General features: G+C 47.0%; 2 protein-coding genes across 4 annotated transcripts in view; both read left to right on the top strand.

Annotated features, from left to right (window-relative positions):
* LOC309364986 (major histocompatibility complex class I-related gene protein-like) overlaps positions 1-9,546 on the top strand; it is a 91,067-nt gene extending 81,521 nt beyond the window's left edge. Inside the window, exon 5 of the mRNA XM_081903058.1 lies at positions 9,414-9,546. Coding sequence (XP_081759184.1) covers positions 9,414-9,531 — 118 coding nt within the window. The 3' untranslated portion in view covers positions 9,532-9,546. The remainder of the gene's footprint in view (positions 1-9,413) is intronic.
* Positions 1-13,818, top strand: part of LOC309364897 (major histocompatibility complex class I-related gene protein-like) — a 33,368-nt gene extending 19,550 nt beyond the window's left edge. For 2 of the 3 annotated variants that reach the window (XM_081902890.1, XM_081902888.1), the window contains exons 4-9: positions 6,928-7,203; positions 9,108-9,395; positions 10,724-10,810; positions 11,527-11,565; positions 12,191-12,223; positions 12,770-13,818. In XM_081902890.1, coding sequence (XP_081759016.1) covers positions 6,928-7,203; positions 9,108-9,395; positions 10,724-10,810; positions 11,527-11,565; positions 12,191-12,223; positions 12,770-12,792 — 746 coding nt within the window. In that variant the 3' untranslated portion in view covers positions 12,793-13,818. Of the gene's footprint in view, positions 1-6,927; positions 7,204-9,107; positions 9,396-10,723; positions 10,811-11,526; positions 11,566-12,190; positions 12,228-12,769 lie in introns of all 3 variants that reach the window. The other variant, XM_081902889.1, reaches the window with a different exon arrangement.
* Positions 13,819-14,419: the final 601 nt, after the last annotated feature.

Raw genomic sequence — 14,419 nt, 5'->3', positions numbered from 1 at the left:
TTCAAAGAGAACTCTTAAAAACCTGCTGTTCCTGCTTAAGGAGAAGCCAGCTGCCCAGACCGAGGTGCCGATTGGCTGACCCTTCTGACCATCACCAAGCCCCTCCCACTCCGTGGCACAGTGTTGAAAGAGAAGCCTTTTTATGGAACACAAATGGACTGGGTTTTGGGGGTCAGAGTAGGAACTACATGGATAAACCATAAGCCAGGTGGGCAACTGAAGTGGAGGGGTAGACACGAGCCCCCAAGGTCTTCCTGCAGCCTGAGGCAAGGAGTCCCCAGAAGATCGACACTGGCAGTTATTAGCCATTGACTAAGAAACGCGCAGTTATGCCTTGACAAGCAAAACACCTTACTGACAATAAATTATCTACTGACGGGCAGTTCGCTATCGTAATGTTTAAAGAGTCAAGTTTAACAGTACCCCTGCCAAGCGACTGCAAGACTTGTGAATTGGCTAAATGTACATTGCCAATTTCCTCTTCAAAAGAAATAAACAAGCTCCGATCATTGCAAATATGCTGTGATGCTCCAGAGTCCACAATAAAAGAATTCCACTTGGCACCTTTAATTCTTTTCCGATCTGTTGTCCGAGCCTGAAAAGCTCGCGGCTCTTTTCTGTCTTTAGAATACGATGTCGGCTGCTGGGCTAACGATCGTGATTGACGAACAGAAATAGACTTGGGAGTGCTTTGCTTTCTTTTGGATCTGCAGTCCTTTGCAAAATGTCCTTGTTTATTGCAGAACCAACAACGCTTGGCAGCTTTAAATGCAGTCGTATCACCAAAAGTTTGCATATGGTGTTCCTCATTATTTCTGGAAATAGGAGTGCTTATGGCGGAAGCCTCCCTTCTATCCAACTCACCCATTAATCTTGCTGTTACCCCTTCCACAATTAATTGTTCTGGTGGAACGGCAGATATCTGGCTAGCTACACCATCAAAGTCCTCATTATGGGAACAATGAATGATAAATACATACTGAATATCAGGTATCTCCATGTCCCTTCAAATCAATTCGCTGCATATTGCCTCCAGGCGTCTCCAGTGTGCTGCCAAATCACCACCAGGCTGCAACTTCGTCTGGTACAGCTGCTTGAAAAACATCAGTGCAGACGCTGACTCTTTTCTAATATGTACTGCTCCAAGGCTGTCCCACATTTCTTTGGCAGTTTTCTTATTCCTTATATACGGTGGTACCTTGGGTTACATATGCTTCAGGTTACAGACTCCACTAACCCTGAAATAGTACCTCGGGTTAAGAACTTTGCTTCAGGATGAGAACAGAAATTGTGCTCTGGCGGCACGGCAGCGGGAGGTCCCATTAGCTAAAGTGGTGCTTCAGATTAAGAACAGTTTCAGGTTAAGAACGGACCTCCGGAACAAATTAAGTACGTAACGAGAGGTACCACTGTATACTACTTGCTGGTCGCTGACAGCCAAATTAATTATCGCCCTAGCTTTCGCATCTCCTTTTGACCAAGCATTAGTCACAGGATCAGGAGGGTCATCAGTTACATAGGTCCACACTTCCCGAGAGGTCAAAGGTGCCTCCACCCGAAATGACCATAAACTATAGTTCTCATCTGTCAGCTGTGGGAAGGTCAGAGCTTTCTCGGCTTCTGGAACCCTGTCGACCATTCTGGAACTCTTCCAGACCCACAGAACCACACCAACAGGAGGAGTTTCCAGACCTTTCTCAAAGTTCAAAAATGTGCAGTCATCCACTCAGCAGCTGGGCCCATAACCATGTTGGCTATTTGCAGATTAGTTGTACTACAGAAAGCTTGCTGGGGAGACCACATATTCAAGAAACGCAAAAATAACTTTTGCTAGGTTTTAATAACAAAAACAAAAACTCCTTTTACACTAAAAATATCAATAAGCGTGACCCATCCACTAGGGTACTGCAAGAGCTACATGCTGCTCTTTATATACCATACCCAACAGCTTAATTACCACAACTTAACAGCACCTGCTATACTGCTTCACAGCTGTAAAACTAGGTCACGTTATTTGCTCTGGCCTTTAAAGAAATATACATCTTGTGAAACAATGATGAACGTTCAAATTTAAAAAGACCATTCAACAGCCCCAATGAACTTCATGGGACTTGCTTCTGAGAAACCTGCATAAGATCCCACATATCCAGCATTTATTATACATCTGTACTTACTTTATTCTCTAACGGTCTACACTTAGGGACCCTTTAGGAAGGTCTTTCACTCCCTTTGTCCAGTTATGGTGATTTCTGCCACACTCCTCCCCCACCCTCTGCCCCACCCAGCCTTGGAACTGTTACAACAGGAATCACTAAACTCAGTAAAAGCTGGCAGACCTCTGGCCAAAGCCACTTGGCACACATTTTTATTTTAAAAAATTCCTTCTGAAATGAGTCAGAAGATGTTGGTCCTTTTGAGACGTTAGTTGTGTGAAAGGAGCAAGCATGCTGAAAGGGTGGGACGAGGCATTTGTGGATACGACACAATACGATAAGCTTTATTGTCATTGTCCCGTACAGAACAACGAAATTGAAAAAATCTGTACAGCGGTGGCCCTTGAGAAGTACCATGGAGCCTTGGCTCTTTCTTCATGCGCAAAGGAGGCACAAAGCCCCCTTGGTACACATTCAGTGTGACTTGGGAAGAGGGTGAAGGAGTGTGGGGAGTGAGCAGAAACAGCAAAATCTGCTGATGGACGTCAACAAAAGTTAATTGCTTCTGATGAGGATCTGCTGTGGAGACTCATTAGGCCCCCTGGTGGCCAGAGCTCTGTCCCCGTTCCTGTGTTCGATCTCGTGAAGGGGCAAGTGTGGGGAAAGGGGATGTGGGGCCACATGTTGAGACCTGACCCCAAAGTTGCATTTGCCCTCTTGCCCCTGCTATCCCTGGGGGGCCTTCTTTCTCAGGTGGGGAACCCGCTCTGTGGGTGGCAGCTCAGACCATTGAAAGATTGCAACATTGAACCATTTTAAGTACCAGTTCTCAAAAGGGGATCCAGGAAGGATCTCGGAAATTGCAGGCCAATTAACTTTACATCTCCCTGTAAAACTGGTGGAAAGTGCAGGAAACTAGCAACTGGAATGCATTTAACTTGAAGGATTTCAACTGTATGCTGGAATCACACAAATTATGATACAATAATCTTTATTGTCATTGTCCCATACAGAACAACGAAATTGAAAAATCTACATCAGACATTCAAAAACCAACAAGCCTACTATCCCAGCCTGGTTAACCCCTTAAAACTCTAATACCCCATAATTAAACACAATATACTCCATAGACACTAGCTTACACTGCGTTTAAAACCAAAATCGCATTTGGATAAAAACTATTTCTCAGATGGCTAGTCCTTGTCTTTATAACCCTGTACCTTCCAGAAGGCAGAAGCTGAAATAGATCATTTCCAGGGTGTGCACTATCCTGCACTATCTCTGCAGCTTTCTTGTGGCACCTGGAAGTGTAGATTTGATTCAAGGTGGAAAGAGTCCACCCAGTTATTCTCTCCGCAGTCTTTACAACCCTGGACAGCATTGTTCTTTCCCTGACTGTGCAGCTCCCAAACCACACACACAGACCCTAAGTTAATACACTCTCCACAGTACAATGGTAAAATGCCATCAACAGGTCCTTTGAGAGATTAATTTTCCGGAGAATTCTCAGAAAATATAACCTCTGCTGTGCTTTCTTCATCAGGTCTTTGCTGTTTTCTCCCCAGGTTAGGTCATCTCTCAACTCCATTTTGCCGCAAAGTTGAGTGACTCCCCCCTCTAATTGCAATTTTGGAGCAGAAGTTCAGAATGGGAGCCTCTGCTGGGTCTGGAGGGAGATATCTATATGCTTTTGCACCTTTAACTTCCAGGCTTCTGTACTTCCTCACTACCTAAGCAGGCTCCCTGCTTCAGGACTTTAGCCCTGCCCCTAACAGCACCACAGGTGTCCCAGCACTTAAAACAATAACTGAAGTGGAGGGGTAGAAAGGTGGGTGAGATTGACAGGTGGGCTATGCTATGATGTCAGCCTCAGCCTCCTGCCCCTTTTGGCCCAGGGGGACAATCCTGATCAGGATCTGGGCCCTGAAGCCAAAGAGATTCCCCACCTGTGACACAGAATAATGGAGGTGGAAGGAGCCTTGCCAAAGGGGTCAGCCTGAGTGTGTCCAGAGCCCTCTGGGGCCTTCGTTGGCCTTGTCAGGCTTGCAAGGAAGAAACCCAGGGGGTCAGCTGAGACCAAGCCAGCGCTGCAATGGGCAGGTCTGCTTTTCTTGCAGTGGGATCAGGCCTGGCCTGGCCTTGCAGGCTTCCTCTTGGGCTCCTGCGAATTCTGCTTCTCCCCCTTTTAAAAATGGGGATTGGGCCACTCCTGAGCCCCTGCACCTGTCCATGGAAAATGCCCCATAAATGTCACCAAGGGGCGCCTCTCGTTTCCTGATCATTTCTTGCAATTGCTTAGCTCAGAAAATCCCAAACTAATCAGGTGGCCACTTCAAAGGTGCCCCGGACAGCCCTGGAAATGTTATCTTATTCTATTTAGAAACAATGTTGAAGGTATAGGTGTATCGGGATTGATCCCACTTAACATCTTGAGGAAACGGGAGGGGAGTGAGCTTCATTTATAAAATGAGGGAGAAAGCAATTTATGCTGAAGAAGCAATGAGACAGAGCAACTTCCCTCCAAGCAAAAGCTCCATATCCAGACCAGCTGGTGGGGTTTGTGGTTTGGCTTGTTGTTTGCATAGGTCAACCACAAACCATTGTTTGAGTGCATAAAAAGAACTATATCACCTTGGGACATGGTCTTGGAAAAGATTCTTCTCCTCCTCCTCCTCCTCCTCCTCCTCCTCCTCCTCCTCCTTCTCCTTCTCCTTCTTCTTCAATATGTTGAGTAGTTCTAGAGGCAGGACTCCAAAGTAGCTCTGTTACAATCATTCTACTTGCCAGAGGGAGCAATTTCCCTTCTCCTCCCCCTGCACACCTTTCTGGGGCTTCTCCCACCCCCCAGCTGATTTGTGGGGAAGGAGATGGGGAGAAAGCCCCAGTTGTGTAAGTAAGACTTGGTTTTTAGACTAGCTGTGTTAGCTGAATCCAGCCCAGAAAAGCAGGATTTCTGTTGAGAGAGGCTTCTGTAATGCAAGACATTCTATACCCAAACTCAATTCAGCTGTAAGCCAAGGGCTCCTGAGATGAAAGGGGAAGCCTAAATCAGAAGTGAGAGCAACCTGGTGTCTTCTGGGACAGCCTCTCCTCCATTGCTGAGCTCCCTCAGGCTACACAAAGAGCAACAGAACTCTGTGCATGGCCAGGAGCAACCATTGCCATTTCCCATCCTGTCTTGGGGTGCCTGACGTAGCTTCTCTCCATGGTTTTGTGGTGGGAAATCAAAATGGCTGTCTGCTGACCCTGCTGGCTGGCCTAGAGGAGACAGGGCTGGGTTCCTCAGCACCCGTGGCCCCTGCCAGGGGTCTGGGGTCTCAGCGGGTGCCGGGCGATGCCACCTGCCAAGTGAAAACACCAGATCAGTGCTTCAGATACTGGAATTGAAGAGCAGATTTAAAAGTCACGAGCATTAGCATATATAAGAACATCTCACAGTTATGTGGTCTGGATGAGAGCAGAATAATCTATATTTCCATTTCAACCAGTTGTGACTGAAGTAACAGAGGTCAAAAATTATCCATGGCACCTCTTTCCACAGCAATAAATGGGATGTATTGAATCTTTGAGCTGCCTTCCAATAAAGTCAGTTGATTCCACTCCCATTTGACTCCCGGAACCGTTCGAAAACCAAGGCACTCAATCAGAAGTTTGGCTTCCAAAGAACGTTTGCAAATCGGAACACTTACTTCTGGGTTTGCGGTGTTCGGGAGCCAAGCCGATTGACATCCAAGGAACCACTGTATAAGGATCATGTGTTCACTGATGAAGGATTTATTTGGTGGGCATTTACTGGCTAATGAAAACCAGCTCTTCTTTTATTATCGTTCGACTGAAGGTTTTATAAAAGTATTTATAATATGTAGTTTCCATAAAAGTGTAACAAGATAGTATGCAACCTAGAAAGTTAAAATAAAATCAGGAAAAATCCATAAAATGTACATAAAACATCAGCAAACACTATTTATTTATTTATTTATTTATTTATTTATTTATTTATTTAAATGTTATTGTTGTTGTTTTGAAGATTTGGTGGTAGCCCCCTGGGGTGGGCAGGAGGGTGCAGGGACCCGCCATCTTTGACAAGGGCAGCCTGGCTTCTGCTGAGAAGGGGGGGCCATTTTGAATTGGGGCAAACCCCCCTTGCGGCTTCCCTTTCCCTCCCAGGCTATGAGGAAACTTCTTTTTCCAAAGGCCCTTCCATGACTTCCCTCCTTTTAGGGAAAAGGTCCTTGATATGGAGAAGCTGGAGGGAGAGAGATGGGGGGGAAGAGGAGGCCTCCTCTCTTGAAAGGGCCCCCAATGTGTGGGTGTCCCCCTTTCTAGGGGGGGGTGGGGGGCAGCTGAGGCATCTCTCCAAAAGGGGCAAGATCCAGAGGAGCAGAGCTGGGGGGAAAGACGAACAGACTGTGACCTCTGACCTGCAAGGGAGGCTCCTCTTGGGCAGGAAGGGAAACCCCACCCCTCCCCCGCCTCCAGGGAGTTGGGAGAATCCACTAGGAATTGGGGGGGGGGGAGAAAGTGTGAGGCGCTGAGAGAGAGGGGGGCAATTAAAGGGGGGCTTTAGAGGCTCAGGATTGTAGCGTTTCCCTCAATGAACGTGTTATGCAGATGAGCCTTCGAAAAGATACAATGCTGGTTGATTTTCTCCCCTCTCACTGCTGCCTCTTCCCTGAGTGAGGGAAATAAATCCTTTTTCCTGGTCTCTTTTGCTGGTGGGGGAGGGGCTGCTCTGACCCCCCTTGACCTCCTGGGCCTCTTCTGGTCCTTCCAGGGATCCACACCTTTCAGTGGATGTACGGCTGTGAGCTGAGGTCAGACGGGCGCAAAGGAGGGTATGATCAATACAGCTATGATGGGAGAGACTTCATCGCCTTCGACAAGGAGACCCTCACCTGGACGGCAGCTGATACAGGGGCCCAAGCGACCAAGAGGAAGTGGGATTCTATCATGGCCCTGAACCAGGGCAGTAAGCACTACCTGGAGGAGATTTGCATTGAGTGGCTGCAGAGATACCTGGACTACGGGAAGGAGACTCTGCTGAGGACAGGTGAGGAGGGGCAGTGGGGAGGGGAGGGGCCTCAGTGGGGCAGTTTTCCTACAAATCCCCCTCCCCCCCAACAGTTTTCCTTTCTGGACCAAACAGCAAACACTCTTCTTGGTGGGGGAGGCAGAAATAAGTTTGGGACTCTGGGAGGAGAAAAGGGGTCACTTCAGACTATGACGTGTGTGTGGGGGGGGAGATGCTTAAAAACAGCCCCCCATGCCCCTTTGGCTAGAATAAGGGATGGCAAAAGACAAATGGGGGGAGGGGCATAAAGAAACAGCAGGGAAGGGGCCAGGAAAGCAAAATGCATTTTAAATTCAGTAAAAAATTGAAATGGACAGATTTGAGGCGGGATACAGAAAAACCTTTTGCCTTTACTCTTGGGTAGGGGAAAGTGGGGCAGATTGATGCAGAAAAATTCAATCTCATATTTTATGTACCAAAATGAGTCAAATGATAAAAAATTGCTTTATGCATGGCATAACTAATCAGTAGTATAATACCAATCAAAAGAACCATTAAAGTTAGAAGATAATGAGAATATAATGACTTGAGTAAAAAATGGGTTTTGTTTCATTCTGCTCCACCTACGGGGCACTTCAATACAAAGTGTAAATTGTATGAGAATGGTAATTATTTACAAAAATTTAATGGAAAAAAAACAATTTTTATTGTGAGAGATCATAATCAGCCCTACAATTTGTTACTTAAAAATCTAAATGACATCAAAACTAAGTGTTTCACACATATCATAGACTTTATGGCAGGTTTTCTTAACAAAACTTCAAAACTTATACTACCGTAATCTTTCCTCAAACACATATCCATTAAAAAAAAAACTTTGGAAGAACTTTAAAAAGAATAAGAACTCACATTAGGTAGTCCAAAAATAGAAATTTAAACAAAATGTTTATAAAAAATAAGATATTTCCTTAACATTTAGCTTCTATTGCACATTATATCCACGGAAGTCAAAAGAAAAAGTATAGAGATGATGTTCAAGATGTGCCCTTTGAGAAATTTGGTTTTGGCAAAACAACATCCTTGAACTCAATGCTTGCCTTATCTTCTACCATGGGAAAGACAAACATACAAAATCCTGGATAATTCCTGAAATATGTCATTTGATAATCTGTCATTTTATATTTAGAAATGACTTTGGCCACATAGTCAACAATAGTTTTTTCTTTTCAAATTTCATGAGTAGGAAATCAGTTCCAAAGCTTTATGTGCACAAGTTAAACGTGCGCAAGTTGCTGGCTTACTGGGCCTCCTGGTCTGCCCTTTCCACTCCAGGGGGGGCAGCCATGGAGAAGGGAGATGGCCCCTTTCCAACCTCAAGGGACCCTTTCAGGGCAGGCGGGAGAACCAGAAAGGAGCTCTGTCTTTCCCAGGGCTCTTGGCTTTGCTCACTAACTGGAGCTGAAAAGTCCCGCAGAACAGAGAGCAGCAAGTCCAGCATTTATTCCCCCTCAAGAGAGAAATCAGGATCAGCCTGAGCTGCCCTCAGTTCATGACTTGCAACTTGGAAGGATCCCATTGGGGACCTGGTGGAATTTGCCCCTCAGCCTAGAGGCAGCTCCCTGGGACTATCTTGGAACCACAAGAGCTTTTCAAGATGATAAATTAATTTGTACCCAGTCCTCCCTCCCAAAGGAGTCTGCTTTGGCAAACAAAGGATAAAACATCTAAAAATAATTCCACCATAGACACTGACTAGGGAAGATGCCAAGGGAGCTTGAGGAATCCCATTTATTCACAGTTCTTTTTAATTTCTGGAGATGTGAGGAGATTCTGACTAGGTTGCCCCTTGGGTCCCTGCTCCTCTGCTCTTAAAAAATACAGGATTCCTTCAGGCTCCCGTTGTGGATGTCTCTCTGTTAACCCCAATGCGGCCCTTTTTGCAGAGGCTCCAGTGGTGAAGGTGACCAGGAAGGCAGACTATGACGGCCTGGAGACCCTCGTTTGCCAAGTCCACGGCTTCTACCCCAAGGAGATTGAGGCCAACTGGGTGAAGGACGGGAAGATCTGGCAGGAGGGCACCCTCCGAGGATTGGTCGCCCCCAACTCGGACGGGACCTACTATCTCTTGCTCAGTGCCCAGATCGACCCCGAGGAGAGGGAGCGCTTCCGGTGCCGCGTGGAGCATGACAGCCTGGAGAAGCCTCTGGACGTGGCCTGGGAGGAGGAGCCTGGTGAGAGACAGACAGGAGGGGAAGGGGTGGGCTCTGGGAGGGGGATTTCCACCCAACTCCTCCCTTCAGCAGCAGCACAGCTCAGATGGGGAACCCCAGTTGCATCCTGTCTATGTCTCTGGAGGGAAGCAACTGAATCGGAATGGGTAGATTTCTGCAGAGATGCAGCCTATTCCGGCAAGTGTCTCATAGGCCTTGAACTCAAATTGGATGTCGTAGGTAAAAACTGGGTGTCACCTTTTTGCCTTTAAGTCCAAGCAGTTGTGATGTCACAGAATGTGGGCAGATGTGTTATTTCTTCAAAATCATGCGACCTCCTCCACATGGCTGACTTACTCACACTCCCTGTGACTGAAAAAGGGGCAGTGAACTTAAAAGAGGGAGTCCCAGACTGACTGTACTTCACAGTGAAAAAGATTCTCACTCACTCTTCCTCTCAAGCGCGCCCAGCTACAAAAACTGATATTCATCTCCACTCAGCCCAAACACCCGCACACCGCTGGGAAGAGCAAGAAGGGTTTTTTAATAACAAAGCTCATCCCACAGACACACCGGCATGAAAGCTGCGCCTGCAGGAAGCCAAGCAGAATGTCTAACAGCCAAACTCTCTCTTCCCCTGCAGGAGCGCATGCACACACATCCCCACCAACACACCCGCCTCTCCTTCTCACAGGCAGGCAAGCGAGGATTATGGAAGTGGCCCTTGAGCCAAAGACTCACACAGGCAGGGCAGAGGGGACCAGGGCTCACTCACTAGCGCTGCGGACTTCAGAGATTCCACCAGACAAAAAAACCTGGACATTTTGCCTCATTTAAAAAATTTGTCTGGACAGACATTTTAAGTCTGAAAAAGAGGACGTGTCCAGGAAAAACCAGACATACGGCAACCCTACACAAGATGCTTTTTCCTCAGGGTTTGTGTCTTCCCTGAAGGCCTGTAATGCTGGGCTCTGGGGGGTCTCAGAGGGGAGGGAATCCCTTCCTCTCAGGGTCCTGACAGAGAAGGCTGAAGCACCTGAGCAGGAGGAGATCTGCTTTTAAGTCTGGAGTCTGTGATGAATCAGGTGTGCCTGTCAACTGTCTTCTTTAAATGAATTGGTTATTTTGAATACCTCCAATGCTGAACTCTGGTGGAAAAAATAAACTCCCTTGTGTCGGGGCCACTACAGAGAAGACCTTGGCCTGTCAGGAGAGAGAGAAAGGGCCTGCTTTGCACACGTAAAATCCTCCCGGGCTCATAGCTCAGCACCTCCACTCCAACCTCCTGCTTGAGGCCTTGGGGAGCTGCTGCCCCCAGTCTGAATAAAAATGTCTCTTGTCCCTTTTAGTCAACCTGGGGCTCATTGTGGGAGCCATTTTGGGTGTCATGGCTGCCATCCTGCTGGTCTCTGGGATCATCTTCTTCATCATCCGCAGTAAGTAAATCCTGGATGTGTTTGCTGCCTCTCCTGTGTCCTTCTGTCTTGGCCTCCAACTGGGAATGTGCTGCTGGAGCCTTCCTGGCAATTGTGGCTGGCATCCCTACAGAGACCCCTGCCCACAAAACACTCTTTGAATATGAATCAAAACTCCTGTTGGTCATTGTTTTGCGCTCACTCTGTGTTCAAGAAATTCACTTTCCACCTGACGTTTTAATCAGTCCTAAGCCTTCAATCCTGTACACAGTTAGCAGGGAGCCTTCCTTACATATCTTTAGGCGCCAAACAAAAATGTTTCTCTCGAACCAGGCTTTGAGCTTTTTAAATGTGAGTTACTGGTTTGTTTTTGTTTTATTATGTATTTTGTGCTCTCATTTTGTATTTTTATTTGGAGAATCACCAAATAATAATCCGAAAATGAATGAAGGGACTGGATAATGTTTCCTTCCAGCCTCTTGGAATCTGTCCACAGCCTGGTTTCCCAGGTTGATTTTTAAAATTTAATTTTCTCAATTTTTTCTACATCTTTGTAAAATGAGTTCCTTGAAAAGATCCGCTTCAGGGCTCCCCTTCCTTGGAGGTGTTTGGAAGAGACAGGAGAAAGAAGCATCTGCTGGGAAGGTTTCAGCATCTGAGAGCCAGATTGTCGAAATGGGATTGTGTGGCCTCTGGAGGTCCCTTCCAGCTCTGACCTTCTGCTTTTCTCTCCACAGGGAAACAGAGTGAGAAATTAGCCTACAAAGCAGCCTCAAGTGAGTGACTCCTCCCCTCTCTCTGTCTATTTCCCCCCAGTATGAAGCAGGAACAGGTTACAAACAGACAAAACTGAATATGGTGGTGGCCTAGTCCTTAAGCCCAATACCCTGATGGGAAGCTGAAGCCTGTCTGCTCAGATTGTCTGTGGACAGCAAGGGGCCCCTCAGGGCCAGGAAAAGGCTGCAGAGAGACTGTCGGCTGAGGGAGGGGCTCCAGGAAGGAGCAGGAGGAAGAGCCCGAGGGTGGGGGGAGAGCGGGATCTCTGGGGTTTAATTTACTGGAACCTGAAGCTAAAGATTTGGTTGGGTGGCTCAAGTCTGTGGGTGTCAGGAACCCACTGCACTCCCTCCTTCTGCCTTCCTGCCCACCCCCGCTCTAGTCCCCCACTGCCTCCATGCCAGGCTGTGCCCATCTCTCTTTGCCCCACAGGACCTGCTTCTCCCTCCAGTGCTGTCCTTGAGCCCCCTTGCCTCTGGGCTGCCTGTCCCTGAACTCTTCTTAGGCCCCTCCCCAGATTGAGACTGATTTGGGATGGGGTCGGAAGGAGGGAGGAGAAGGGCTGGGGGGGGGTTGGATGTCCGTCCCCGGGATTCTGACTCCTGTGTTTCCTCCCTTTTGCAGCAAGCGACCAGGGGTCCGACAGCTCCACCAAGGGTAAGTGGCAATGCAGGTGGGGGCAAAGGGGGGCTCTTGCAGAAGACTTCGTGGGGAACATCCCCAAATGGTGGAAAGCTGCTCCTGTTACCCACCTTGGGGTTTCCAAGAGTGACATAATCTGGGCTGTCCATTGAGCTGAAAATCGCTCTTGTGACTCATTCTGTCTGTCCATCTGAGCTCCACAGAGGATTCCCTCCATCTGACAAATGGGTTCTCCCCAGGATCTGAATAAGAGGTAGTCACATTTTGGGTTATGGAAGAGATTTTTCCTTCTGGTAGGACTGCTTTGTGTCCTTCCGGTATTCCCCCAAAGAGTGCAGCTTGGCTCACTTGCTCGAGCTGCCTTCTGCAGGCATTTGCTCTACAGGTCCATTTTGGTGATGCTCCTGGCATATCTCATGTCTGATCTGACATGATGAGGGATGGTGGCTTTCCTTGGGAGGCTGGACTAGATGGCCTTTGGGTTCCCACTAGCTCTGTAATGCTGATGTCCCCACACCATAATGCTGGCTTTTGAAACACTCCTGTTCTTTATTTCTGCAGTTTCATACCAGCCCAGTGTGTGAGATGAGACCAGAAGAAGCCTGCCCAAGTTTTGCTGTGAATTGCAGAGACTTAGAGCTCCTGCTGTCCTTTAATGCTGTTTAGGATGTTCCTTAATCCTGGCTCTCAGTCATCTACTCTGACTTCAGCTGTAACTTCTATTTGAGGATAATCATGTTTTTTGGATGGATTTTGGCCAATTTTTGCTTTGCAGCTGATTTTCAGAAATGTGCTTGTATTAATCAGAAATTTGCCAGATATACGCAACTAAAAGCTTTTAAAAGGGATGGGGAGATTGAGCATGACTTGCATTGATTTTGATGTTTTCTCTTGGTTCTTTGTTGCTGTGTTTTCCTTTACAATCCCTTCCCCAACCTTGCGTCCCTCGCTTGCCATCCAAATTGAAGGAAAGGCAACATCTGAGAGCTGCTTTGGGGGTATTATGCAGGAAATAGGCTAAGCTGTTACTGCCTCTTGGGCCGCCCAGTCTTTGGCTAAGCGGATGTAATGTCTGAACTTGCTGACAACCAAGGAGGAAGCCAGCAAGGAGGAGAGGCAGATCAGGAGCTTCATGGCCAGAGTTTGATCTGAAATAAGGAGCCCCATCTTTTTGACTGCAGGCTTTCAGTTCATGAGACTTCTAGCCTGGTCCCCACAGCCTTCTAGGAGGGGTGACCCACTGGGAGTCAGACCACACAAACTCTTTCAAATGAACTAGTTTTGTTGCCTTCAATTTGCCTAATTTTTATCTCACACATTCTTGCTTTTTCACCTGTGGTCGGTTGAGGAACATACTCCGCCCATCTGTGGTTCCCTCCATATGATTCCTGCCATCTTCCTTCCCTTCTCATAGATTGGCATTCCTTCAGGAAACTCTTTCATAGAAATAAGAATGCAATAACTCTTTTAGACCTCCAGGGGCCGCAGGACTATTCTTGCCTAACCCAATGGATTTGCTGCATCTTGCTTTGAAGACACTGGATGTAATTATTATTATTACTCCTTTTGTAATATCTGTTTGACTGAAATAAATAAGAGTGCACCCCCTTCTTCTTTAGTAGTTCTTTCCCTCTTATCACAGGAGTTCCAGAGATTTTGAGGTTCCTGAGAATATTCAGAGTTTGTAGCCTTTGGCAAAGAGGTGCCAATAATTGGTCTTACATTGCAAAATGGCTGAAGAACGAGTATCCAAAGTGAGATGGGGATCTAATCTGTGGTTTTGCAGGGGTGCGCTTAAGTTACATGAGGCCGCTGTGTTGCTGAAGCCAAGAGGGTGTGAAGTCTGCTCGGGGCCTGGCTGGGGAACCACTTGGGTGCTGCCTTTGGATCCAGGACGGAAGAAAGGAAGGTTGGGAATATAATAAAAGGAATGTGTAGATATCTGACCTGGGGCAGGGTGTGGTGGGAGGTGACCAAGGCAGGGTTCCCCCAAAAGTCCGCAAACCCAGGAGGAAGTTCTCCCACTGAGATGAAAAGATGCCCAAAGTATTTATTTTAAATTTTTATCCCACTCTTCCTCCCAAAGGAGCTCAGGGCAGCAAACATCAAAATGTTAAAAGCAATACCATTTAAATTTAAAATTAAATTTAAATTTAAAGGATTTGAATTACGAAAATTTAAAATAAGATAATTTAAAACAAATTAAAGCAC

Source organism: Podarcis melisellensis (genome assembly GCF_964234715.1).
Source record: "Podarcis melisellensis genome assembly, chromosome: 2".
In the NCBI taxonomy this organism is placed as follows: Eukaryota; Metazoa; Chordata; class Lepidosauria; order Squamata; family Lacertidae; genus Podarcis; species Podarcis melisellensis.
This window is presented reverse-complemented; position numbering and strand designations above follow the sequence as displayed.